Genomic DNA, 26,171 nt, shown 5'->3' with positions numbered 1-26,171 from the left:
TGGCCTGTGATATATAGGAGTTCAGACTAGATGATCTAAGGTCCCTTCTGGCCTTATTTCTTATGAATCTATGCATAAGGGGGCCCTACATATTTGAATCCTTTGTCCTCCAGGATGGACCACAACCTGCCTGTACAGGGAACAGTGGTCTCAGAAGCAAGTAAAGGCCCAGTCTGCTGAAACAGAAGTGGTGGTGAATTTCTCATTAGTCCAACTAATATTCTTATGTGGATGGTCCCTGTCACTGCCACCTGAAGGAATGGATAAGGTTACAGTCTAGGGGCAATGGCACTTTGATAGGGCCAGTGGGTTTGTCTAGGGCCATAAATTGCCTTAGCCCAGATCTTGACTAAAATACACCTCTACCTCGATATAACGCTGTCCTCGGGAGCCAAAAAATATTACCGTGTTATAGTGTTATAGATTAAACCGCTTTATATCGGACTTGCTTTGATCCACCGGAGTGCGCATCCCCCCTCATCCCCCCGGAGCACTGCTTTACCGTGTTATTTCTGAATTTGTGTTATAGCGGGTCGCGTTATATCGGGGTAGAGGTGTAGTTATGGATCTTTTTTAAAACATTTTATCTATAACATGAACCATGAATAAGACTTATCACTTCCTGCCACCACTTTTTGCTTATATGATTATAATATCTCTAACAAATTGTGATCAATAGACATGATCAAAGAAGCTTCTACATTAGGCATATTATTCATTCTGATTTATCATCTTAAACCCAATCAAATACCTGAATGGGTCCCTTAGAGGAATAACAATCAGAGCCAGTGCCTGAAATGTTGGATTGAGTTTTTTTTAAAGGCACTGTAATAAACATAACTATTCATGAAGAAAAATGTGACCTTTCATTTGAAATATATCTATGTCCGGACTGTAAACTAGTATCAGTATAAAATTTAAACCACTTGGTTTCTACACACAAATGCATATTGGTGCTATTCATAGTTCTTAAACCTCATATTTGGAAAATCCTAACTTCTTACACATAACGTTTGCTGCAAGTACTGTTATTGAATAGATAAAGTCTGCATGACTAAGATTTGTAAAGGCTCGCCACGTCAAAAGGAGAGTCTTTGTTTATCTCTAGAAAATGCTTTTATAAGAGGTTCTGGATAGTCATTTCCAATAGAGAATGGACCAGTTGATCAGATAGCAGCTAAACTAATGAAAAGCATCATGGAAGTGACAGGAAGATTAATTAAGTTCCTCCAGTTGTATTCACGTGTGGCAGTACAGAGTTCCTTTGGGTACTGCTGCAGTTAAATGGTATTCATGGTGACAAATACTGCAGATTTCTAGAAGTGACACTTTTGAGTCAAGGGTAAAAAGCACATTTGGTAGTTTTATCCAGTGGAAAAAGACCAGAACAGAGATGAGCTACTATGCTAGTTACACACACACACACATACACACGCACACACACACCCCTTCTCCTTTAATTTAACCTCAGGGGATTAGTTAGGAATTACAAAATCTATGTTATTTTGTAGTAAAAATGCCATATGTCTTAAACTATTCCAGATGGCTTCAAAGTAAAAACAAACCAAACTTCTAGCCAATGTATTAAGTGTATTTGACTTCAGGCACAAATTTATGATCACTTGGAAACACTTCCAATTACTTTTGGATTCTTGCAAAATTGTGGCTTGGTTACTCTTCTTTCTGCACTGTTGTTGTTATGGCATAAATAATAATAAAATGTTCATTATCCATAATGTTCCCCCAGCCCCAATTTGCTTAAATTGTACTCAGTTTACCTTGAAGAGGTTTTTTTTTGTTTTTCAAAGGGAAACAAAGAGATTCCGTGTGATTTGGGCTGCTGCTTCCATTTTGTTTTCAGATTCAACACAGTACATTTCTGTTGTTCATGGTTGTCTGTGCACAATAGATGAAATTTATTTTGAGAAAAATTGGAACCCTCTCAGGTGTATAAGATCTTTTAACCTTCTATACGAGACACACAAACTGATAATGTTGTGTCACTGGTGTCTTTTGTTGCACGTTATTACATTTCTGCCAACAAAGAGTCCCTGGATGTGCTTCTGCACTCACCTTAAAAAAAAAAAAAAGTGTGGTAAGCCTCTCAGATTGAAATTCCTCAAAGCCAACCAGTAAGAATCTTGATATAAATCTATTATTGGTTGCTTCCTGGGATAATTCAAAACCAGAAGAGAGGTTTCCAGGAATCAGCAGGCACATTAATTTTATTAAATATTAATCAATGTTTGCAGTAGACATGTCTGCAAGTAGTTTTAGTTCCCAACATGGGGGCAGTATGTAAACTAGAACTAAAATGTGTGTGAAAAGAGTGGGATCAAAGTTAGAAAACAGGATGGTAGAGCATATACCTTACCAAGGGCTGTATTGTGGCTTTGGTCCTGAGCATAGGTCTGTGCCACCCCAGGAGAGAAACAGGGCACAAATTATGTCTTTGGGAAGTATAATTCCGAGCCTACTCTCCCTTGTTCTAGGCAGGTTGTAACATGCTGCTGACCTATACCTGCAGGAAATTATAACACCTCTGTGCCAGCTCAGCTCTGCTGGTCTATGCATCAGAAGGGGAGAACCCAGGGTTTTCCCTACCTGCCCACTAGCTTATTCCTGCATGCCCAGACGCCTTGTCTGAGTAGTGTACCCACGGGCATAAGGAAGGTTCTTACTTACTTTATGACCCTGCATAGCTCTGTGCAGTAGAGTCCTAAATGCTTGTCCTAAAACACCAATCACCGAAGGTTAAAATTACTGCACCAAATCCTGTTTTCCTTTGCAGCCATGCAATTCCATTCTGGGATCAGAATTTGGCCTGTGTTTGTTGGAGCTCTGATGCTTTCTGCAATTTTTTGGGAATTATACATGTGGTGAAAGCATGATTTTGCCCAAAGTATGTGAATTTGGACTATGGAAGCTTGCCATAAGAAAAGACCAGCCTCTTCCCTTGCATCTGCTCCATAATGGAAATGCAACGTTACTTAAATAAAATATCCAGTTCTCTTATGGCTGTTTTTGATTATAGATTTTCTTTGTTTATACAACAAACATATACTAACGGGAGTGACAGTTTTAACACATTAGAATATAAAAGTGAAAATAATCATCCGAACTGTATCTGTACTAAAGATGAGTTTTAAAAGGGACAAGATCCTCTAGTGGTGTAAATCAGCTAGGCTCCATTCACTTAAACAGAGCTACAGTGCTTTAGACCAGCTGAGGATCTGACCCAAGATACATGACAATTTACGATGACACAGGCAGCATTGCACATTAAGCAGCTGTTTAGAATGAGGAGGTGATGGTGTCTGTGCCGGCAACTAAGACGCAAATGCTATTGTGGTGATCTGCCCCTTTAACTATTTGGGCACTATGTACTGACCAGGTGCAGAGCCTCACTTTCGTTTGTCCCTGTTCATTGCCAGAAAAATAAAGCGACCACAGCAAATAGCTGTGTTACTATCAGCTTCCCCTATGTCTATAACCTTTGCTTAGGGTTACCAGATAGCAACTGTGAAAAAAAGGGTTGGGGGTGGGGGGTAATAGGCACCTATATAAGAAAAAGTCCCAAAAAACAGAACTGTCCCTTTAAAAACAGGACGTCTGGTCACCCTACCTTTGCTGTTAGGTCTAAATATAACAGCTACCTCTACCTTCCTTGGTGTAGAGGGTCCTCCTTCAGCATGCTCAGTGTACTTTTGCTGTGCAAGATGGAGGCTAGATCTGGGACCTCCTGTAACCTAAAGATCTGCAGAGATGTTGGGGACAGGCAAGGCTAGGCCAACAGTAGAGTTGGAGGATTTGCCATTGGATAGATCCTCTGGTCTTTTTGCCCTTGAGTAAGTCTGCTGATGATCTGTGAGGATTCCTTCCCCCTCCTCCAAAGATGTCACCATTTCTTATCTGAAATACTTGGACTGGACATCAGGAACCACATTTTCTGCTACAGGTGAAATATATTCCCCTGTACAAAGAGGAAGCAAGTGAGTGAGAATGACTTTATAGTCTGGTGATTAGGGCACACCCAGTGGGAGACCGAAGATCAAGTCCCCAGTCTGGTGAATATTTAATTATTTATACATAGTGGGAAAGCTTCAACAGGACAGGCTGAAAGAAACCTATGCCAGAATATCCCATACCTCACTGGTCAGGGCCCTTGCTTGCAAAGTTGGAAACTCAAGTTCAAATCCCTGTCCTGCAGAGGGGGGAAATTGAACCTTGGTTGCCCACATCCCAGGTTGGTGCTTTATCCACTGGGTAAAGGTTATAAAGGAGGCTTCCATTACCTCCTTCTCACCTTTTGTGAACCTGGCCCTTTGTTTCCTTTGCTTTTGTATCAAAAAGTGCCTGGAAACACAATGGAATGGTTCATTTTTAATCAACCAAAACATTTTGTTTGACCCAAAATAGTTTTTTGTTGACTTTTCAAATTGCCCATTTTTTGGAACACTTGGGTTTTGTTTAGGTCAAACTGAATTTTTTTTCTTGATTTTTTTTTTTTTTAGCTCTGCCAGAGGAAAAAAAGAGTTATTCATCCAGGTTTAGCCACGACCGCGATGCAGGGCTTTCTTGTCATGAAATTCATACCATGGCCCTTCCCTCCTTCAGACTGCCCTCAACAGTTTTGGCCTTTGTGGAGGTAGCATGGAACCCAGTCAAGTCTTGTACGGGATGTAGAGTTCCCTTGCATGCCTAGTATATAGCCAACAACTGAACTTTGTTTGGCTCCTTTGATGCTAGAATAATTTCACCCTAAGTAATTGGACCTCATAAAAACTGAACTTAGTGTAGTGTAGAGGTTTTAAGGATAAGAAGTGGAGCTTTAAATGAATTATACCATTAATGATCTGGATGATGGGATGGATTGCACGCTCAGCAAGTTCGCAAATGACACTAAGCTGTGGGGAGAGGTAGATATGCTGGAGGGTAGAGATAGGGTCCAGTGACGTAGACAAATTGGAGGATTGGGCCAAAAGAAATCTGATGAGGTTCAACAAGGATAAGTGCAGACCGACTGGCTAAGCGGCAGTTCTGCAGAAAAGGACCTGGACAAGAACCTGGATGAGAGTCAACATGTGCCTTGTTGCCAAGAACACTAACAGCATATTGGGCTGCATTAATAGGAGCATTGCCAGCAGATCGAGAGAAGTGATTATTTCCCTCTATTCGGCACTGGTGACGCCTCATCTGAAGTATTGCGTCCAGTTTGGGCCCCCTCCCACTGGCCACTACAGAAAGGATGTGAACAAATTGGAAAGAGTCCAGTAGAAGGCAACGAAAATGAATAGGGGGCTGGGGGACATGACTTATGAGGAGAGGTTGAGGGAACTGGGCTTATTTAGTCTGCAGAACAGAAGAGTGAGGGGTCATTTGATAGCAGCCTTCAACTACCTGAAGGGGGGTTCCAAAGAGGATGGAGCTAGGCTGATCTCAGTGGTGGTAGATGACAGAAGAAGGAGCAGTGGTCTCAAGTTGCAGTAGGGGAGGTCTAGGTTGGATATTAGGAAACATTATTTCACTAGGAATAGTGAAACACTGGGATGGGTTACCTTGGAAAGTGGTGAAATCTCCATCCTTAGAGCTTTTTAAGGCCTGGATTGAAAAAGCCCTGTCTGGGATACTTTAGTTGGGGTTGGTCCTGCTTTGAGCAGGGGGTTGGACTAGATGACCTCCTGAGCTCTCTTCCAACCCTAATCTTCTATGATTCTATGATATCTGTCATCCTCTTGCCTGTGGCATGAAAGCATTTATCCCATTAGATCCCATTATAATGAGATAAACACTTCAGTATACTTTCCTTTGTTATTTTTAGTTTATTTTTATTTATTTATCTTAAGTGTATTACTAGTGAAAGATGCCATACTGGCATCACAAAGACACTGTCCTTTACTGATCCACAGAACAGACTCAGTACATACAGAGGCATGGACAGTGCAGCCTCACCAGTGCTGCTAATGTGCATCAAATCTAACCTGAGGCATGACCTCTAGGGAAACAGGGTATTTCATTATCTATGTCTTCTGTCTTTCTTTTGGAGACTGCCAACAAAGATGCCAGTTGTAATAGCAGCTATGATCATGCGAGGATCTGTCTATTAGGACCCAGCTTTGTATCACCACATTTGTCACAGAGACAACAAACTAGCCATCAACTGCTAATGACTTACCAACCTGGACAGGACCTTGAGAGCTAGAGGTGAAAGGTTCTTAACCTCATTATCAATCTTTTCTGCCATCAAGTTTGTCTCTTGCATTTTTATTTATGGGCAGAAATCATAGTTTGAACAATCATTTGAGCACAACTGTATTTCTATTTATGATTTCTGGGTTTTTAAAAATGCATTTAGAGGGAAACTGAGCTTCAAACAAGACTTGGATGGAAACATCTATTTAACCTTTTAGGGGCTCATTCTGCAAAGTGCCAGCCACCTTCAGATCCCATTTAGGTCCATGGGAACTGAGGGCATTCAGTACCCTTCCGGATTGTGCTCTTAGTGAGGAAAATATGTTAACGATCTACATGCTATCTTTTCCCACCTATTACATAATTGACCATATTATGTCACTGAGTGCATTTATTACACACACACACACTCGCCAAACAGTATAAGATTTTAAGATTATTTTTTGCAAGCCGAGATTAGTTAAACCAGGACATTAGAACACCCCAATGGGAGCTAGTTAAAGAAAAAATCTGTTTGTTGTACTCTTAGTACTGATGTCACAGGCACAGCAAGGACATGACAAGGAGGAGTCAGATTACAGTAAGAATGGGCAGTGCAGCATGCAGCCAGAGTAAACGCTAAATCAGACCGGGATTGTATCAGGGATAAGACTGCCTGCAAAGCACTCATCCTGAGGAGGCACACTACTCACTCACTGTTCCTATGCTGGGAAATTTCCACGCAATGTAGAATGAAAGAGCTCTGTTTTACATGTCAGCCCTGTGCGGGAGCTAATGCTGAATACACAGCGGTGGGATTCTGACTGCATGATTAATGAGAAACATCATGTATTTTGGTAAGTGTTAACTATGATGATGTAATTCTGCTTCTGCTCATATCTTATCAATAGGAGTAATTATTTGAAATTTTAGATGCAAGAACATTTCATGCTGGCACGCACCTAAAACTGACAACTAGAAAACCACATTGGTTGTGCAGTTTAAAAAGGAACCTATTGTCTTAGAAAGGATTCTGTTTGAATGGGTTATGGCTTAGTGTTAGCTGCTGAAAAAAATGAACTCACCCTACAGTTTGTTTTAAATGAACTTGTGTTTCGTCTGCTCGGGGGGGATGAAGATTTGATGTGAAGCATGGGAAGTTACAGACAAACTTAATGAAATATATAAGCTACTATTGCATGGTTTATGGTTTGAAGTCTCAGTAAGTATTAGGTTATCATTCAGCATTTTGCTCTAAGAATTCTAAGACTGAAAGGAGAAACAATGCTTTATTTGTAATGGCATGTTTACCGAGTACCCTGCACTTTGCAGATCACAGCTATGGGGCTGGCTGCTAGCATTCCATGAAATACATGTTATTTTAAGCCTTTAGAGGTCTCAGAACTGTTAAATATTTGTGCAGAGTTTAGTTTCGTGGCTTGATGGAAATCTTCCTTAGGTTTGCAGCTGAACTGGCTGCATACCCAAAAACATGCTGGATCTTGGATATGTGTTACTAATGTAGTGCTGCAATACAGTGCTGGGATGTACAATCACACTGTAATACTGCAACTTAATGATGGAAAATGTTTTTAAAAATGTGACGAAAGGGAGGAAAAGCCTATCCTTTTATATTTGAAGTCTTATGCAACATTGGTATTAATGTATTGCCGCACAATATCTATTAATGAACAGAACTGGAGGATTTCTGGGACATTCAGCAGCTGTCTCTGTTTCCTTAAATATTAAATCAACAGTTCACTTTAAGATTAAAGTATTTCTTTGATATTATGATTGACTGTGAGTGTGATACTGTACATAGTAGTGGGGTTTTCGTGTAGCCATTATTTCCTTATTTTCTTTACCGTCCTTAAAAATATAGGGCCCCCAACTTATTTACTAAAGATGACGTCCATCAGTTGCCTTGAAAGCAACTGTGATTTTGCTGTAAATTGTCGTAATAGAAAAGATATTTTAAAGGCAGAAGTAGCCACCTCCAAAGATTAATTTCCTCTAATATATCCTCAGAAGAGTGGGAATAGATCACTTATGTACATTTGCTGAACTATTGTTTATGCCATAAACATTTTAGGTTTGAGTGAATTGGATAATTTTGATTGTCTCCTTATGATTAAAAACATGCTTTATTTTTTTATTTGGCTTGTTTTTATATCACTGCAAGTGCTTAATGTTTTCTTTGCAGTAAGCTTTGCATTGATTGCCTGCTTAGTTGTGGTAAGACTTTCTGGTTGATTGTAGTTGTAAGAGTTAGAAGTATTGGGTAGAGGTCAGCTGTACTATCTTAAATTAAAATGTATCTGCTGTTTTAATGACATTTTCATATCTATGTAACATGGGTCGGTCAGCGTTTACTAATGTTTTGCCATTCCAAACTGGGTGTACTGCCCAGTGATTCACATGGTAATTTGTTTAATTGTGTAATTCAAGTTTTTAATGGGGAAAACTGAAATGTGACCTGCTTCATAGGAAACCTCGCTTCTGAGGGTTCAACTAAAGTTTCTATTACGCAAGTTTTCAGTATGCTTTGTTCAGCCTGAAACTTCAAGTAACATTAGTATAAAACTGGCTTCCTATTTTCCTCCTTTTGGGTAACAAACCATGCTCTCGGGGGGAATGACACATTCATCTGCAGCTATTCTAGGCAGTCTCATACTCCAACTGTCAGAAACCTAAAAGTTCACCTGCCCTTGTAAAGTATTGTACCGGTACTGAGCAATACTGCACAAACCCAAGTGAAGGCAGAGCAGTGTGCATCACACACATACTAAGACCTAAAATTGAACCTTGTGCTCTATCCACCATTTACACAAAATAGACATTTTATAGTTTACGCTTAATTTACTGTAGTATTTTTTTTTATTTTGCTTCCAACTTTTTTTAAAAAATCTTTCTTGCTGCTGTTTCTTTTTGAATGTCTATTAGTGTGATGTTAATCTACTTTCAGACTAAAATAGGGGGGGAAAACCCTCCTCGGATTGCAGGTGTGTATGTACATGTTTTACTGGCTTCATTAGGCCTTACCAGCTAATTGGTGCTGATGTAAGGTAGCATGATGGTAGAGCATGTCCGATGCTGGGTGCCAAGTAAATATTAAAATAATTCCCATGAAAAAAATCTAAACCCTTTCCCTCTGGAAATATGAGTTTTACATAGTAAATATCCAATGATTGAAATAAGCCTATATGAAGCACTGTCTCTAAAGTTCTCTTCTATCAAAGCCAGGTTACTGAATGCAGAAGAAGTCAATAACTGTGCACTTTGCTATATTTAAACCTGCAATACCCAAGAAAATTTTGTGTAGGTATTGTATATATAGATCCACTATATAGTGTAAAACTTAGCTTTCAAACGATCGAACTAATGGACGCTCTTAATGACATAAGCTACACTCTTGCTTTCTATTGGAATTTCAATACAGTGATTTCAGGAACTGTTAATTTTCACTCACTGTGCTGCGATGTAGAGTCTGCTGTTCAGTCACTGTGGATATTTGTGTTACCTATTCTACTGACTGTGCATTCAACATTTTGAGTTGAATATGAGTTGTGGAATTAAAATAAAAAACCAAACCACAACCTTACCTGGCAGTGTATTTGGAGTTTGTGGAAACTAAATGAAAATAGTAAATACTTATGAAGTATTTTGTAACTAAATACTTTACACTGTTTTAAAAAAATTTTTTTTTGCCAAAGATGATTATCATGTTAATAATTTAGCAACCGATAAAAGTCTCTGTTGTGAACTTTCTCCACAGATTAGAGAAGAGAGACTGTGGGTGGTTGTCAGTGTCACAGAGCTGATGTTGCAAAGTGGTAACAGGGGATCTGTTCCAGTTCTGTGCCGTAATTTCTGGTTAAGGCGAAGCATTGTTATGACTGACAGATTATTTGCTCCTGTATGCCAAGTCTGTTTTAAAAAAAGGTCCAGTTTGGGATTGCTACCACAGCTTACCCCCCCTCTCCTAGCACCATGCATTTATATCACACCAGCATGACGATATGGGCCAGTGAGTAGAGCCTGCTTATTTTAAAGCACCATTGTAATGGTCATTGTTGCTGCTGGTTGGGTCAAAATATATATTTGGGGCAAGATGGTTGGGTCTAGATGTGATGTGAAGTTCATTCTTTTCAGGCAGGAGATGAAGCCACCAGGAGGGCATTTTAAGAAGGTTATACATGGTTGTGAGCTAGCAGCACATTACATGATTGTCAACCAGGGGATACGCTGCAGTGGTATTGCAGTTCAGGGACCGTGAACACTGTTCCTGAGAATCCAGTAAACCTGCAAAGGAATGGAGGGAAAGATTTTTAAAACAGATTAACACAAACTTTAATTACAAATGAAAAAAGTGGAACATTTTGCAGTGATGTGTGCCTGATTGAAGGTAGAGATAATATTCTGTAAGGGTCAAATTAATAAATAAAAAGAATAAATAGAAAAAAATCCCTAATTCTAGGCAACCTGAAATTCCATCACATTTCTGTTAGCACATTGGCTATTTCCAGGTCCAGTTTTATTTTCCAGCAAACGTAGTATTTTGTCTGCATTGACGGTACCACTCTGAGTATCACTTTTTACTCCTGGAACAATTTCTTGAAAGAGAAATTCATATTGGATGAGTCATGATGGAAAAAATGCTCCCGGAATCTCACAGGCTCTTTAAAGAAAATACATATTGTAAAAAATGAAATAAATCTTTCACAGCAGTTTTAGTGAAAACATTTTAACAGTTGCCAATTTGTTTTTAGAAGGTTGTGATGTATATGCTAGATTACATATAGCAGAGTCCTCCCTCACTAGTTCTGTTTCATCCTTCCTTACATGAAGATAATCAGTGAGCATCTTTAAGATCACACTTCTAAAAAATGTAAAAAACTATTGATACTGGGTTATGCACTGTACTGTAGTTTATTACCAGCCATATCCAATATAAAGTGTAGTTAATATATAAAGAATGCTGAATATGACAGAAGAATGTAGTTGAGAAGAGTCAAAGTATAGTCTCCTGAAATCTAAAGAAGCCTTATATTTATACTGAGAACTTTACAGTGTATATGTCTTTACAGAGTATTCGTCTTATGGAAAGTGAAGTTCATATCTTGAAACTTGAAGAATCAATTAACACACAAATACATAAAATAATAATAATTATAAATCCTGCTAGATACTTACCCAGTGCTGTGGTGTGTTCTATGCCTCCATCCAGATATCATGAAAGCTGGTTGTTAAAAGTTTCTTTAACTGGTTGCAATATACTTATGGAAATGTGGCGTGTGTCTATTTGAGAGATAAGTTCCCAAATTCATGAGAAATTGTGGCTCCCAAGGTTATCCCTTTGTGGATGGCATAAATGTTCCAAGAACAAATTCAAAATTTAAATTCGTGCTTTCTTGCTTCATTAGAGAACGTTTGGTCACAGCTGCTTTTGACTGCACCTCCCTTAACAGCAAATGTGTTTGTGTGTATTTGCTTTAACTGTGATGAATGGAGTTTTCCTTGTTTCGGGCCCAATCATATATCCTGCTCAGGAGAATCTCTCACTGCTGTTACACAATGCAGGGTCAGACCCATAGCATCCAGCTACCATCTCTCACTTTTCTTAGTTCTATCTCTATGTAGGATTCATAATTTTTTTTCTTCCAAATGATATTTAATACAAATTCTTTATCATAAAATACTTTAAAATAGGAATGTAGCATTTGACTTCAGAATTCTGTTTGAGTCATATGGCTTCTACTTCTATGTATCTGTGTTGAAATAAAAAATATATGAAATTTTTATTATATGGTGTAGCCTGTTCGCAATTATAGAAATTCTTGCAGTTGCAAAAACGTTATCAGGTTACAAGAATCCTTTCAAAGCCTCTGGCTCTCATTATGGCAGAGAGAACAGTGATAAAAAAGCAGAAATGTATTTGGACTTTGATCTTGAGAAAGGGAATGTTTCAGTTTGGTATTGGACCATGAAAAGTTCTTAAAAAACAGCAAAGGTCATACAGTCTTTATTTTTAAAAAGGGGTTATTACATATCATTTACTGCAAAGATTAGTTTTGCAACTGAATTTCACAGTTGATTGGTAGCATTAAGGGAAAATGCAGCATAAGAGGTTGGCTAAAAATATCAAAACCTAAAGTGCTTGAGATCCTAGTTGAGTCAAATTGCTAGGGTTGAAAATGGGAAGAAGCTTTGCTCTCTTGCAGCATTAATTATTATATAGGAGAGCCACATATTGTAAGTCCGCCTGTATTGAGCACAAACACTGGGTTTGCTGAGATTTGAAAAGATATTTCTACAAAATCTATATGGGGCTGCAAAATCTAATATATATAAAATATTCTAGCTCCATGTAGCACCCACATCTCTTCACCCCTTTTATTGTCCTCTTATCTCTCATTTTGCTTTATTTAAGGCTAACACAATCATAAATGTGGGATGGCAAGACACTAATCAAGAGAGTTTAGACTCAAGTTCTTGCCAATGTCAAAGGAAAAACAAACATAATTGCAGTTTGAAATTTGGATTATTAGGGACATTACTGTGTCCTTATAGCATCGTGAATACATCTGCCCTGTGTCTACCTTTATGCTTAGAAGCTATGATGATTAGAAGCTTCTATAATTTTGAAAGAAGTTAAGACTTCTGTAGTAGATGTTTATGGCTTTTAAATAAAGGTGTTTGTTAATTTTTCACTTTCCATTTTAGTAAGGCTAACAACTGTTTAAAAATATAAGCACTATGGTTATAACATTCTATTCAATCTGTTTATTTTTTAAACAACTGGACGGAATGGTCAAATCAGTGGTTTGGAAATTAAGGGAAAACAGTCGTCATTGTGGGGTCAGACTTGGATAGTCTTCCTCAAGTTGAGTAACACCTCACTCCATATCTAGTCACATTGATTTCAAAGTCTAGAATCAGAATCTTGCTGTCTTCAAATACAGCTGAAAAAGCTCCTTGGTATTTTATAACTTATGTTACCTTGATCTTGGAGGCAGAGTTACAAGAGACACAATAATGAGATCACCTTGCAGTGTCTTCTTACTCTATGTATGACCAGTTGATATTTTAGTGGGATGCATCAGAATCCAGAGGCTTTGGCTTATATTGAGAATTTCATATAGTGAACATATTCTACATAGAATAAAAGGAAATTGGGAAACATATTGCTCTTGTTTTCCTTCATAACACAATGTAGATCACAAAGGGCTAGTTTTGGAGAAGTCTATCCCACTATTATAAAAATCTGCTTTACCAAGATTTGAAGAAACAAAACAATGGTTGAGTTTAAATTAATGTTTAATTTCTACTCCATCAGTAAAAAGCAACAGAGGGTCCTGTGGCACCTTTGAGACTAACAGAAGTATTGGGAGCATAAGCTTTCGTGGGTAAGAACCTCACTTCTTCAGATGCAAGAAGATGACTTGCATCTGAAGAAGTGAGGTTCTTACCCACGAAAGCTTATGCTCCCAATACTTCTGTTAGTCTCAAAGGTGCCACAGGACCCTCTGTTGCTTTTTACAGATTCAGACTAACACGGCTACCCCTCTGATACTTTACTCCATCAGTGTTTGCATTTTTTTTCCTGTCCTGAAAACTACAGAGGCAGATTCCAGATTGTTCAAATGTTAAAAGCCATGGAATTATTGTTCAGTTTCTTTTGTTCTTGTTGACCTTGTTTACTCACAGTTTGTTTACTATGGAGTGCGGTAACTTATGAGGACAGAAGGAAATAATGGCTGTGTTTTCCAATACTGTTACCCATCTTTGTGTTAGGGATCAATATTTTAAAAAGCAGAACCTTGACAAGATCTGCAGTTGTAAATGCACAAGGGACAAGAAAAATAAAAGACTAGCCTTGGCACCACATTTGAGATCAGTGCTCTTCTTCCTAAGCCAAGACATTTGTCACTAACAACTTGAGACTGTATTGTCTGTATAGTCCAATGTCTAGCAAATGAGTTTTTGTTTGCCAGTATTTACCTGTGAAAGTCAATCCACTCACCTTCTCTCAGGACCAGCCACTTATCAGAAGCATTTAGTCTGTCTGATATGTGACTATTATATAGCAAGCACAGTGTTTTCCTATTATTATTGGTAAGTGTGCTGATAGAAGCAGCCAATTCTTCAAAGATATGGGTTATGTGAGCTTGTCTGCTGCTGAGAAGCATTAAAAACAGAAACAACCCCTCCTCAGTACAGCATGTGTTGTTTTTGGTAGCCATAGTTTCAGCCATAAGGAATACTACTACTACTACTAATATTAATAATAAAAATAATAAAAAAACACACCTAAACGTTTCTCAGAAATGCACAGTTTACTCTTGCAGTTTACAGGTCCAGTAAGGATACATTCTTACAAGCCAAAAAGGCTGTAGAATGGGGAGTATGTTTGTGTATGTGTGTGCCACAAAGTATTTTCATACTGTTTCTCCATTCTGTCTCTCTCTCTCTCTCTCTGAAGGAATGCCGGGCAGGCAAGTATCGGTGCCCTGGGGCTATTTTTATGGAATATTTTCAATACCCTGTTACACATTTAGCACCAAGACATGAAGTAATAATTTGACAAACATTGTTCTACTAATCCTGACCACAAACTCTATACCCTGCAATACTGAGTATTTAATCTACCATGCCACATGCGGTAGTGTGTCATTTACACTAACCACATCATAATATTTCCTTTCTATTGGACCAAATCCTGAGAGGTGCTGAGTACTTGCAATTCCTATTGGCCATTACAAGATGGCATACATACTCTCCCTTTTTTTTCCTGAGAGACCATGAACTAACTCCTTTTTTAAATGAGATTTTTAAATCTCTTTTTTTTCCAGATGGGCTATTGATTTTAATTTATAGTTTTTATAGTGATTTTAACTGTTGCTTTGATCTTGCATGTTTTTAGTCTTGGACTGAATAGTTGTTTTATTCTAGCCCACCAATGATATTTTTGTACATTGATGAAACTGGACAGATACTGAGGGGTGACAAGCAGCTACCCAGCATTTAGGATTCTCACTGAATGGGCGCTTTTAGAACCAGCAAGATGCTCAACGTCCCTCAGGATTTGTCTCAGAGTGCAGCATGTTGTGGAAGTAAGTCTAGTCAGACCTATAGAAGTGGGATTAGTGTTCTAGTGCAGACTGCTGGAGTTCTGCTAATAACTCTCTCCAGGCACATCACTAGTTTCCAGCAGAGCTGGGGTTCACAATTTATAATCCAGCGGCTGTACAGGGACACATTGTGGTACTTACGTAGCAGATATAAAACGTACTTTACAATAAAACAAACATAGATTAAAAAACTGAGAACACATACAAAAACCCCAGCAATTAAAGTCACTGTAAAACCCAGGAATGCAATCAAAATGCAGTTCCAGAAGGCCACATGAAATAAAAGAAAAAGAAATCTACCTTAAAAGGGGTTAAAAGTGCCCTGTCCTTCGTAGAGCAAAGCAGAAGGTAAACCCTATTACAGCTCCGGGTCTACAGAGGCAAAAGGATAGAGTGATAACCCACTTGCCCCTGTAAGACTCAGGTCACCACAAAAAATTGATTAATTTTTCCATTAATGACTAATTGGGCACATCACTATGGTCAGTTGCAAAGATCAGCATTTAGAGAAGAAAATTAATTTAAATGGTCTAGCATTACCCTCATGAAGGCAATGTATGGTGACGTTGTACATCACTGTTGACACCTAGACAATAATACATAAAGGTAATTGACGTCTTTACATTGTTTATGCTTTTACCACCTACATTTTATTCTAAAATAGAAATGTGAACAAACTGAAGTGAATCCAGTTGGTGAGAGGAAATTATCTTTAATATAGAGCTATCACCGTTAACAGTATATTCCAATGGGTACCACTAGAACTGGGTGGACATTTCCCATTAATATTCCAACAAATATTTAACTGAGTTTGCTATGACTGTGTTCTCGCAACTTTTGTGATTGCTTTCTGTGACTTTCTAGCCAGATAAGTTTCCTAGCTGGAACATTTCACAGAACCAGCAAATTGTAATGAAATATTATGTAATATTTGCAGAAAACTAATTTTAATTTTATAATAAAATCAAGAAAAATGATTTTAAGATTCATCCAGGCATGAAACAGAAATTATGCCATATGACCTTGGTGTCCAATCAACAAAGCTTGAATGCTGAGTATCAGATACGTTGCAACAAATGGGATTTCAAACACAAGCAGCAAGTTAAGAATTATTTGGTGTATATTCTGGCATTTTAAATACCTTTAAGAAAAATCACAAACAAAAATAAATCATATCCATCAGATGTTATTAGCCCAGCTCTAGGAAGCTAAATGAGTATCACAGTATTCCACAATATATAGAATAGTAGATACAGTGATCACTGTTAAAACTTTCCAGGTTGCCTTAAATAAATACAGTTGTTTCAATATGTACAGTATTTTTCAATTAGACCACAGTAAGTACCATATCTGGAACTTTAGGTAATACTGCAAATACTTGGGCAGCCTCATCAGTTCATCTAAAATAAAACTGGTTTTTAAGGTTGACCACTGCATGGGGTATGTGGCAACAGTTGGCAGATACCTTTCTGATACAAAATAAGCTATTAATCCTTGGAGTCCTTAGGTAAAAGGGCAGCTTTCTATGTTGGATTTGATTTCTAATGAAAGAGTCCTTCTCTTCAGCAATAGGGGAAGTATTGGGAGGAGGAAATAATCATTATTTGTAATGAACTATAGACTGTGTTGGAGAGAGATGGCTTCAAATCAATTCTGCACACTGTACCTAATCCTGCAGTCCCTGAGCAGGCAAAACTCCCATTGGCTCCAGTTGAATGGGAAATTTGCTTTTGTTGGGAACGACGGATCAGGGCTACTCTAATTAAAGTGATTGTAAAATAATTGGTAACAATTGTTAAGCATTGTAGCTTCAGTACAAATGTTTAAAATGTTAATTGAATGTTCTTTAAAGATCCTGAATCGATGACCTAGAGACTGAAACCCCTCATTTCTATAAAGATAAAGTTGTCTATAATAAAAGCTTTTCTGTCTATAGCCCTCCTGCCTGAGTACCTTAAGATTTTATTGTGGGGTGATCCATGTTTAATGGTAAGATGGTAGTTCAGTTTCCATGCCTGTTAAAGCTTTGGGCCCCTGTGCTGAGATTGCCAATGCATAACAAATAGTGCCAATTGGGCTGGGTTTTGTCTTTGAGGAAGTGACTTCAGACAGCAAATCATTTTCTAAAAGTCCACAAGCAACTTTGAAATCACAATAAGTTCCAATGATTATTACTATTCATGATTTTATCTGTTCCAAGCAACAGTTCAACCCAAGTCACATTTGACCTCCTGGCAACAATCTGAAAGACTCCATGTAACTTTTTAAGACATCTGAATCATTCACTTCCCCACATAAATATATATTCCTGTGTCATTGCCTTCCATTCTCTTAAAATCTGAAAACTAATGTTATTGCCCTTTTAAAAATGTTATACTTAGTAAAGAGTGATCTTTTTTTCCCTTTGCGGCTTATGAGCAGGGTCCAGTTCAGCTGCCCTTACTCACAAGAGTAGTCCTGATTGAAACCAGTTAATTTCAATGGGGAAAATTACCAGGTTATGACTTCACATATGTAAGGGGTTGCCAGAATGGGTCACACTGGCTTTTTCTTATTTGTTGATCAACATTATTGGTATTATCATTAAATATATCAATTCACTTCAGAGAACAGACTCAGTTGGTTATCTGGTGCTTCTTCGCTAGCTCACAGGCAATAGGTGTAAAGAAAAGCTATTGGTTTACATTTAAAATTATTTCTTGTAAGCAGAATAGTCTTAACATTTGTATAATAATGTCACCTGTTTAAGATTACACTTGCAAATCATATAAACACTCATTTTCAGGGGGTTGCAACTCTGCCAGAAAATGTTGTACTTGGATGAAACTTGATTTTAGTCTCCAAACCAAAATTTTAACATTTCCAGTTGTGTGTTTGAAGTGTATTAAAAACATCAACAAAAAAGGGTTTTTTAGTAAGAAAATTGTTTTTACTCATAACCGGAAAGTGGCTTTGACTTTTAAAGGAGTCATTTTTTAGAGGTTAAGCCATGTTACAGTGCTTTAAAATTTTGTGGGGAGGAAAAATACATCATAGTGGAAAGAGTGTATAACAAGAGGTCCAGGCATGTGCAAAGTGGGAAAAAAAGGTGAAAAATAAAATTAAAGAACAAAAAATTCCCAACTCTCTCTCTCTCTCTCTCTCTCTCTCTCTCACACACACACACACACACACACACACACACACACACACACACACACACACACAATGTACGCACAGACGTGTATTTTACTTTATATTACATGTTGTCACAGGGATAGTTAGCCCTTTAAGGGGTGGGACTCAGCTGTACCTTATGCCAGGCTCAGCCTTCCTCCCCATGTGAAGAGAACAAGTCCTGGGATCATGTAGTAGAAGCTTGTGACTGGGAACCAAGGCAACTTGAGTTAAGGAAGGGACAGGAAGGAGCAGAGAGAGAGATTCTCCTTAACTTACCAGTAGAGGCCCTGTGCTAGGCAAAAGGATTTGATTTATATGTTGAGTTCAGGGCTGGATTTAGGGGCAGGTGGTGCCAGGCTTGGGGGGGTACTGGGCTTGGGGTGTTGTTTTTGTTGTTGGTGACAAAAGGGAAAATAGAATGTCTGAAGTAAAATGTTTCAGGTCTTCTGTATGTGGATTCATTTTTTATTAACCTCCTAGAAGGTTCTGGACCTTTGTAGAATCTCATGGAACCTTCCAGACTTTCTGAGAACTACATTTTCCTTGAACCTCCTAGAATATTGTCAGCCATGCCCTTGCGGGTATATAAGGGGCGAGACAGGCTTATATGACAGAGATAAATCATGCATGCAAATTGTGCATGAAAGTTTTGAAATGGGCTACAAATGCAATACAAAATAGGGTATTCAAAAGTTTAACAAATGGAGGGGAGGGGCAGCTGGTCTAGGGCTGGTCCTGGTTGAATTTATGTAAAACTGTTTTAATTTGGAGAAATAAAATTCAACTCTAAAGAGAATGGACTGAAATGCTGCTGATACTGGTAGGAGTGATTTTTGATGCACTTGCTGGTGAGTTGGCCCACTGTCTTACATATGTTTTCAATATTAGTACCAGAAAATGTGTTCTAATTGACTAGTATGTGTACTGCAATATGAACAATTATCTTCTAATAACCTGAGTAGAAAACCTATTTATTATTTATGCCAACTGTTAATGTGTGTCTTTCCAATATGTATTTCCAATAGTGCAGGTGGATTCTTGCATCACTGCAAAGCAAGGTTCTTCCAGGGTGGATTCAGTCAAAGTTTGGGGCCTATGTCATGTCTGTCTTGGAAATATAGTTGCTTTTTCCATCTTTTTCTTTTTTAATGGCATTTTGTAAAGCAATAAAAGGAAGAGATAAAGTAGATAAAGTATCTAGTTAGATAAAGTAGTTTATGATACAAACTTAACAGAAGAAAGCCCATTCATGCCAAGTCTAAATCTCTGGTCTTGATCCCGAGTCTCAGTTTAGTAGGGAGAATCAATTATGTATTTGTTCTCCCTTCTGTTCCGATTCCTCTCCGTGTTTGGAGACAACCTAATTAAAAATGTTTAATAATTTTCTCCTTTTTTAAAAATGTTCTTTTTAGGTTGCTGCTTTAGTATATTTTAATTACATTGATACTATCATGCAAAATATTATATTATATTATATGGAGATTTTCTGCCATGATCAAATATAGGGTCTGATCCTGCTCCCATTGAGTCCAATGGAAAATTAGCCACTGACTTCAATCACAGCAGATCTGAGCCTATGTTGCTGTCCCACGTGCAGCATCATACATAATGGCAGGACATGTCAGAAACATAAAGAATTCTCCAATATCAAAATTTTGAGTGTGAAATCGTAGTGCAAATGTCATGTGACTCAAGCAAATCTGGAGTCCTCTGCATGCCATTAATCAAGTCTCTCCCATGTACAATAACTAAGCTTCAGGAGTAGGATAGTGTTGAGAGTCTTGAGCCTAATGCTGGACTTTCAAAATGTAACTCACTGAACACTCTCTCTCTCTCTATCTATATGTAAAGGCCTTAATATTAAAGAGATATGACCTTTAAGGGGGGGAATGTTGCCCTGGATTTGAGGGGTGTACATACACCAGATCATCCCATCCTACTCCTTATCAGCTGGCATGGCATAGTTGTTTGGAGTGAGAGGAGCCAGTCATATAGTATGAGGATGGAAAAAAGAGAATGTGTCCAGAATTAATGTACGTTTGTGGAGAAAGTTGTAGAAATAGTTGATGGAAGACTCTAGTTAAACAAGGAAAGGGGGGAAATTCCCAGGGCATCGAGTTATCCCCACATAGCAGTAAGCCGTACTTCTCAGCAGAAAGCAACTTGTGTACTTCAGTTCAGACCATGTGATACTGGAGCATGACCGCTGATGACAGTCATTTCAATCTCTTGCCTGTGAGCTGCAGTCTCCAGCATATAGGGATACTCTGAGGCTGAAGGTTTGGCAGTATTGCCTGGCCTGGCCTTGGCAACCGTTGGACAGAAATCACCCGCTGTGTCAAACTCCCATGCATAACAGGGTAGTTTACTGATGGAATTTGAGCCTGAACTCTGCTATGCCTTGCTTTTGTTGGATTTTCACCACCGCAGTGTTATTTTGCATGTAGCTTTCAGCTTGTGAATACTTCACAGCTCTGTTAGCACAGCTGATGCTTGGCCTGGGACATGGAGATTTGCCTTGCTTCTGCCATTTTTGGAAATGCATATGCTAATATAGTTAAACACCACAGCCATTTGAATGCTTTCTGTGAACTTAAATAGCACGCTAAGTAAGAATTCTCCTGGAAACAAAATGCTGATTTTTTTCTACATGCGGTAGCAACAGAATTTGCATAGCAACACTCAACAGCTGTGTGTGCTGTAGGTCGTCTTAAAATGGGTTAAGTATAATTTAGCTGTCTGAAGAGTATAATAAAGAAATCGTGACCTTCCCCATTTATATTCTATCTTTATCCGGGCATGAGTTCTAACAGATTTTGTCCAAGTACATAACAAAATGGAATAGCTGGCAACATACACACTCAGTCCGCCTTAAATATTGAATCAAATTCAGTCCTGGTGTAAAATAGCAGCAACTCCATTAAAGGCAGTGTAGTTGCACTGACTTATACCAGGTCTAAATTAGGTCCCGGGAATGTGGAAAGAACCAGTCTTCAATTCAGACACAGTTTTGTCACTAGAGCTATGCAAACTTCAGTTGTTTCAATTTGAAGAGGTTTGTGCAAACCTTGTTTTAGGATTTGGATTGGATTGTTCCACACCTGCTGAGTTTTGATTAGAGTTTCATGTTAAAACAGACCAAAGCATTCACTCAGCTCTGTTATTCCCCAAAACCATAAATCAGACCATGTTTGCTTGCAACTCCAGATTTGTAAACCTGACTTGAGTTTAGGATTTGGAATGAAACAGACAAATTATGCTTAGTTTCTGGTGTCTTAAAGGTTTCAGTATGAAATTTCTACATTGCTCAAATTGACACCTCTAGTAAACAGATTCAGTGAACCACAGTAATTGACCTTTAAGTTTATGGGTCAAACTAATCAATTTCATTAAGAGCATCCTTATACTAGGGATGCAGTTGGCCTCTTGTCCCCAAGACCTTTTCTTTGCTGTGAGTGTGATGTTTTTATACCTTTCCTAGATTCAAGAAACATGTTTTCATCTCTGGAATATTCCTGTTTCTTTTTAAGGATGTCATGTAGGAAATAAAAGATGGAAATTTTAATGTATCTTTAAAAGGACACTGCCAGTATGTTGAGACTAAGGATTGACCTAAACTCACATTTCAGGTTTCACCATATGGATTTCCCCAATACATTTTAATACATTTTTAATACTATGCGACTTGTTAAAGAAGCCAAAATGTCTGATGCTGTAAACAATTTTCTTCCTGTATACTACAATGTAGGTCAATTATTTGGGTTTTTGTTTCACACTTTACATTCACTATCTCTTATGAGGATTTAATTTATAGTTAATAGGGCAGTAATGTATGCTATTTAAGAACTGATTGTTATGAAACTTTTTGAAGCGCAATCATCTGAAAACAAAATTGGTGCCACTAGCGTCGTGCAAACAAAGTTTAGACCCTGGTTCTGCAAACTTACAGGATTAAGTTTGTTACTGTGAGTAGTCACTAGAGCTGGACAAATAACTGATTTTTTGGCTTGCTAGAGAGACAAGGTGGGTAAGGTAATACATTTTATTGGCCCAACTCCTGTTGGTGAGAGACAAGCTTTCGAACCACACTAAGCTCTTATTCAAGTCTGGGAAAGGAGTTGGCCCAATAAAAGATATTACCTCACCCACCTTATCTCGCTAATATCCTGGGAGTAACACAGCTACAACAATACTGCATATTTGACTTGCTGGCAATTCTAGGGGAAAATATTGGTTCAACTCAAAGTGAAATATTTTTTTAATTTTTTGGTGAATCAAATGTGTTGACAAAACTTCATTTTGTTTCTGGTTATTTTACAGCTTTTTTTAAATAAAAGCAAAGGAAATGAAGGGCTAGAGTCACAAAACCAGCAGAGGAGGAGCCCATCCCCCCTCTGTTATATTCAACAGCCCAGTGGGTAGTGCACTTACCTGGGCTGTAGGAGACCCAGGTTTGAATCCTCACTCTAGAGGAGGTACTTGTATCCAGGTCATTGTCTCTCCAGGTGAGTGCTCTAACCACCAGGCTACCGGCGGACAGGTTTCTCTCAATCTCTTCTGTTAAAGTTGTTCCACTTTGTGTAAATAAGTATTCAGTAGGTGTGAAAAAGAGAGAATGATTTTATAGCCTGGTGGTTAAGGCACCAACCTGGGTTCAAGTCTCCACTCCAGAGTGGAAGTTCCAGCCTGGGTCTCCCACATCTCAGATGAGTGCCCCGAATACTGGGTGTAAGGAGAGTGGCAGTAACACCTCCTCCTTCCTTCTATTGTTTTGTGTGTGGTGAGGCCTGAGCTCCAACATTCAGATCAGGATCTGATCTGAACTTCTTCAAAGTTCAGTGGTGTTAAGATCAGGGCAGGGGGTTGTACAGGTTCATCACTAATGAAAACACAGATTGATTATTTAATGTACAAAATGCAACTAAATGCACATGTGTCTATTGCTTAGTTTAAGTGATATTTTTAGTTTGAAGAAGAGTAAGAGGAGATATGATAGCAGGATGTAAAATAAAGGATGACATTAGAGGTCAAGTGGTGGCTCCTATTTATTGATTCCTACTACACAAGAAAAAATAACATAATAACAGAAAGGTAACCTGTTTAAAATGTATAATAGGAAACACGGTGTATGCAACATTTAACAACATCTGCAATTAGACTAGCTAGTGTATAAACGTTATAAAGATTAACAATTCTCATGTTTCAGGGCATAAACTGGTATCAGTAAGGGTCCATCATGGTACTCCACAGTATTGCACCATAAGGAGAATTAGGAGGCTTTATCCCTTCTCATAAGCATCTGGCATTGGCCTATGTCAGATAACGATGCTAGCCAAGATGGACCGGTGTTGGCAATTCCGTTCGAATACCTATTTAGGTCCTGAAGCAGAGAGTGGTTTAATAAAATACATGGTTGAAATATTTCAACCAAGACTCTTGCTTTGAGGTGTGGGGCAATTGTTAAGGACCAGTAAGTGAGGTTTTGATGGTTTTACTGTGTTACACCCTATATTTAGGGTGTATATTTCCAACACTTCGGCAGGGTTACACACAAGATTATTTAATATTCACTTTTGGAAATGTTCATGTCTCTGGATTGGTTCAGGCCTATTTCTAGGTATGTTATTTTTAGTCAGTTCAGAAGTTCTGTATTCTAGTCCACGCGCAACAGTTGAAAGAAAGGAGTAGTTATGTTACTTGCTGTATTTCTTGTAACACTCACAATTTAGGCAAATTGTTTTAGAGAATCAATAAATGCTCTTAATTTTGCATATAATACCACTAGAATTGTTTGATTAAGGAGCAGGATTCTTAGAAATCTTCCATCTCATGCCCACAATCAGCCCTTGAATTAGAGCTAGACTGTAACATTATAATATGCTCTGAGCAAGGGGGAGTGCAAAGCTCTGCTGACTCAGAAGCAGATCAACAAGGGAATTGTAACACTAAAGCACAATTCCCTCCATGGTAACCATCTTGCTCCAGGAGGGGAAGCAAGTGTCTTGCATATTGATTACTGTCCCCCTCTGTGACAGATCAGCTCCATTTTGGGTGATGGTGGGAGGGCAAGGCCCAATCTATTCCTTCATCCTTCCCCTAAGCAAGTGGGCAGCCAGGAGGCAGGTTGCTATCCCTTCCATCCACATACTGTGACCTGAAATATGGCTAGCCCAAGCAAGTTAGTAAGACGTGCCTTGCGTGAGCTACATTACTCCCCTGAATGGTAACATAAGGGCAGGTCACAATTCTGCCATAAATTAGAATGCCTGATATCTCCCTAGGGGATGTATTGGTGCCCTGTTCATACAGGTTATATTTCAGTGTATCCTCTATAAATGTCCTGTATTTGGTCAGTTAAGAAAACATGACAAAACCTTTTCAGAATATACAGCTAGAAAGCTAAAAATGTTCATTGGTAAATGTTGTCCTCTCTGAAAAAATGCTTTGAATGAGTTCAACAGTAGAATGGCAAAAAGACAACAGAGTGTGTAGTTATGCTGTAATAATATCACACCGTGAGAAAAGAGTATCCCGAGATTTCCTTTCCACGTAAGCAATGGAATAGCGCGCACATCACAGGTAGCAAAAATACAATCCAGCTGACTTTGCTGGTAGTGGCTGTAGGCTTTGAAAAGTTTCAATAGTTCAAGCTGCTTTACTAAAAGTTGTTATCTGCATGTGTCTTTTAACAGTTTGTATCGGTCAAGGACAGGTAGTCCTTGTAAGCTAACTGTGTGGAGGATGTGTCTTTATCCACTTCCCTGTACTATTCATCGGGGGCCTCAAGTTCCCAACCCTGGGCATCAGTCTGGAGCAGCCAAGAGGTCACCAAGCTGATCACTTAGGCATGCTGCTGCTGAAATGCTAGGAATCAGGGTCTTAGCACGTACAGATTTTCATCAGGCCCTACTTTTCTGTCTGCAGAAGGAATGAATCGCTCCCTGCCTCCTTGTTATACCAGAGGCCAATTTATTTGACCCTCTTGTGAGGACTTACCACCAGAGCAAGTAGGCATAAAGAGTGAGCCATACATACATACTGTAACACGCTGCTGGGGATACCCAGACCTATGAGTCACTGTGTTACCTCTCTGCCTCAGCAAGAGTCAGTTTAGCTGGCAATTAGACTGCATGTCAGCTCCCTGTCGCATCTTCCTCACCAGCAAACTCCTCAAGGCTCTCCTGGCCCAAAACTTGCTTAGCAGATAACAATCAGTGAACTCCAACCCCTGAGTTCCTCAGAGATGTTTCGCTGCAATGCATAGTCCCTACCACTGTGCTTTCACAAACGATATTAAGCTCTGTTAAAGAACCAGTACATCACAGCTTATTTATTTAACTGGTGGTAAATACACCCTTTCCTTCACACACAGTACTTAAATTGTTTATAGTGAAAATAAAACAAGTTTATTAACAAAAGAGCATGGATTAAGTGATACCAAGTAAAAGAGATAAAGGTAGAAATGGTTACCAGAAATAAAAGTGAAAACAAGCATCTAAAAGTCTAAAACTTAAATCTTTTACCCCCGTCCCAGTCTATTTTTCTAGCGTTTTACTGGCCAGCATGGCCAGGACCCATCACAGAGATCAAATCATTTAGTTTCTTTGTCTCCTGAGGTGAAGGATAAAGATGGAGTCTCTCTCTCTCTCTCACAGCACCAAAGAGATTTTTTTGTCTTACAAGTCAGGAACGCCTCCTGGGGATTCAGTC

General features: G+C 38.6%; 1 protein-coding gene across 8 annotated transcripts in view; it reads left to right on the top strand.

Annotated features, from left to right (window-relative positions):
- Positions 1-26,171, top strand: part of ZNF385D (zinc finger protein 385D) — a 604,024-nt gene that overhangs the window by 369,309 nt on the left and 208,544 nt on the right. The window contains exon 1 of one of the 8 annotated variants that reach the window (XM_005297061.5): positions 6,725-7,028. The exons of 6 other annotated variants lie outside the window; for them this stretch is intronic. In XM_005297061.5, the coding sequence (XP_005297118.1) occupies positions 7,007-7,028 (22 nt within the window). In that variant the 5' untranslated portion in view covers positions 6,725-7,006. Of the gene's footprint in view, positions 1-6,724; positions 7,029-10,167; positions 10,199-26,171 lie in introns of those variants that run through there. One more of the 8 variants, XM_042840162.2, reaches the window with a different exon arrangement.

The sequence above is a fragment of the Chrysemys picta genome, chromosome 2 (genome assembly GCF_011386835.1).
Source record: "Chrysemys picta bellii isolate R12L10 chromosome 2, ASM1138683v2, whole genome shotgun sequence".
NCBI lineage: Eukaryota > Metazoa > Chordata > Testudines > Emydidae > Chrysemys > Chrysemys picta.
The sequence above is the reverse complement of the archived record's forward strand: the minus strand, read 5'-3'. Positions and strand labels throughout refer to the sequence as shown.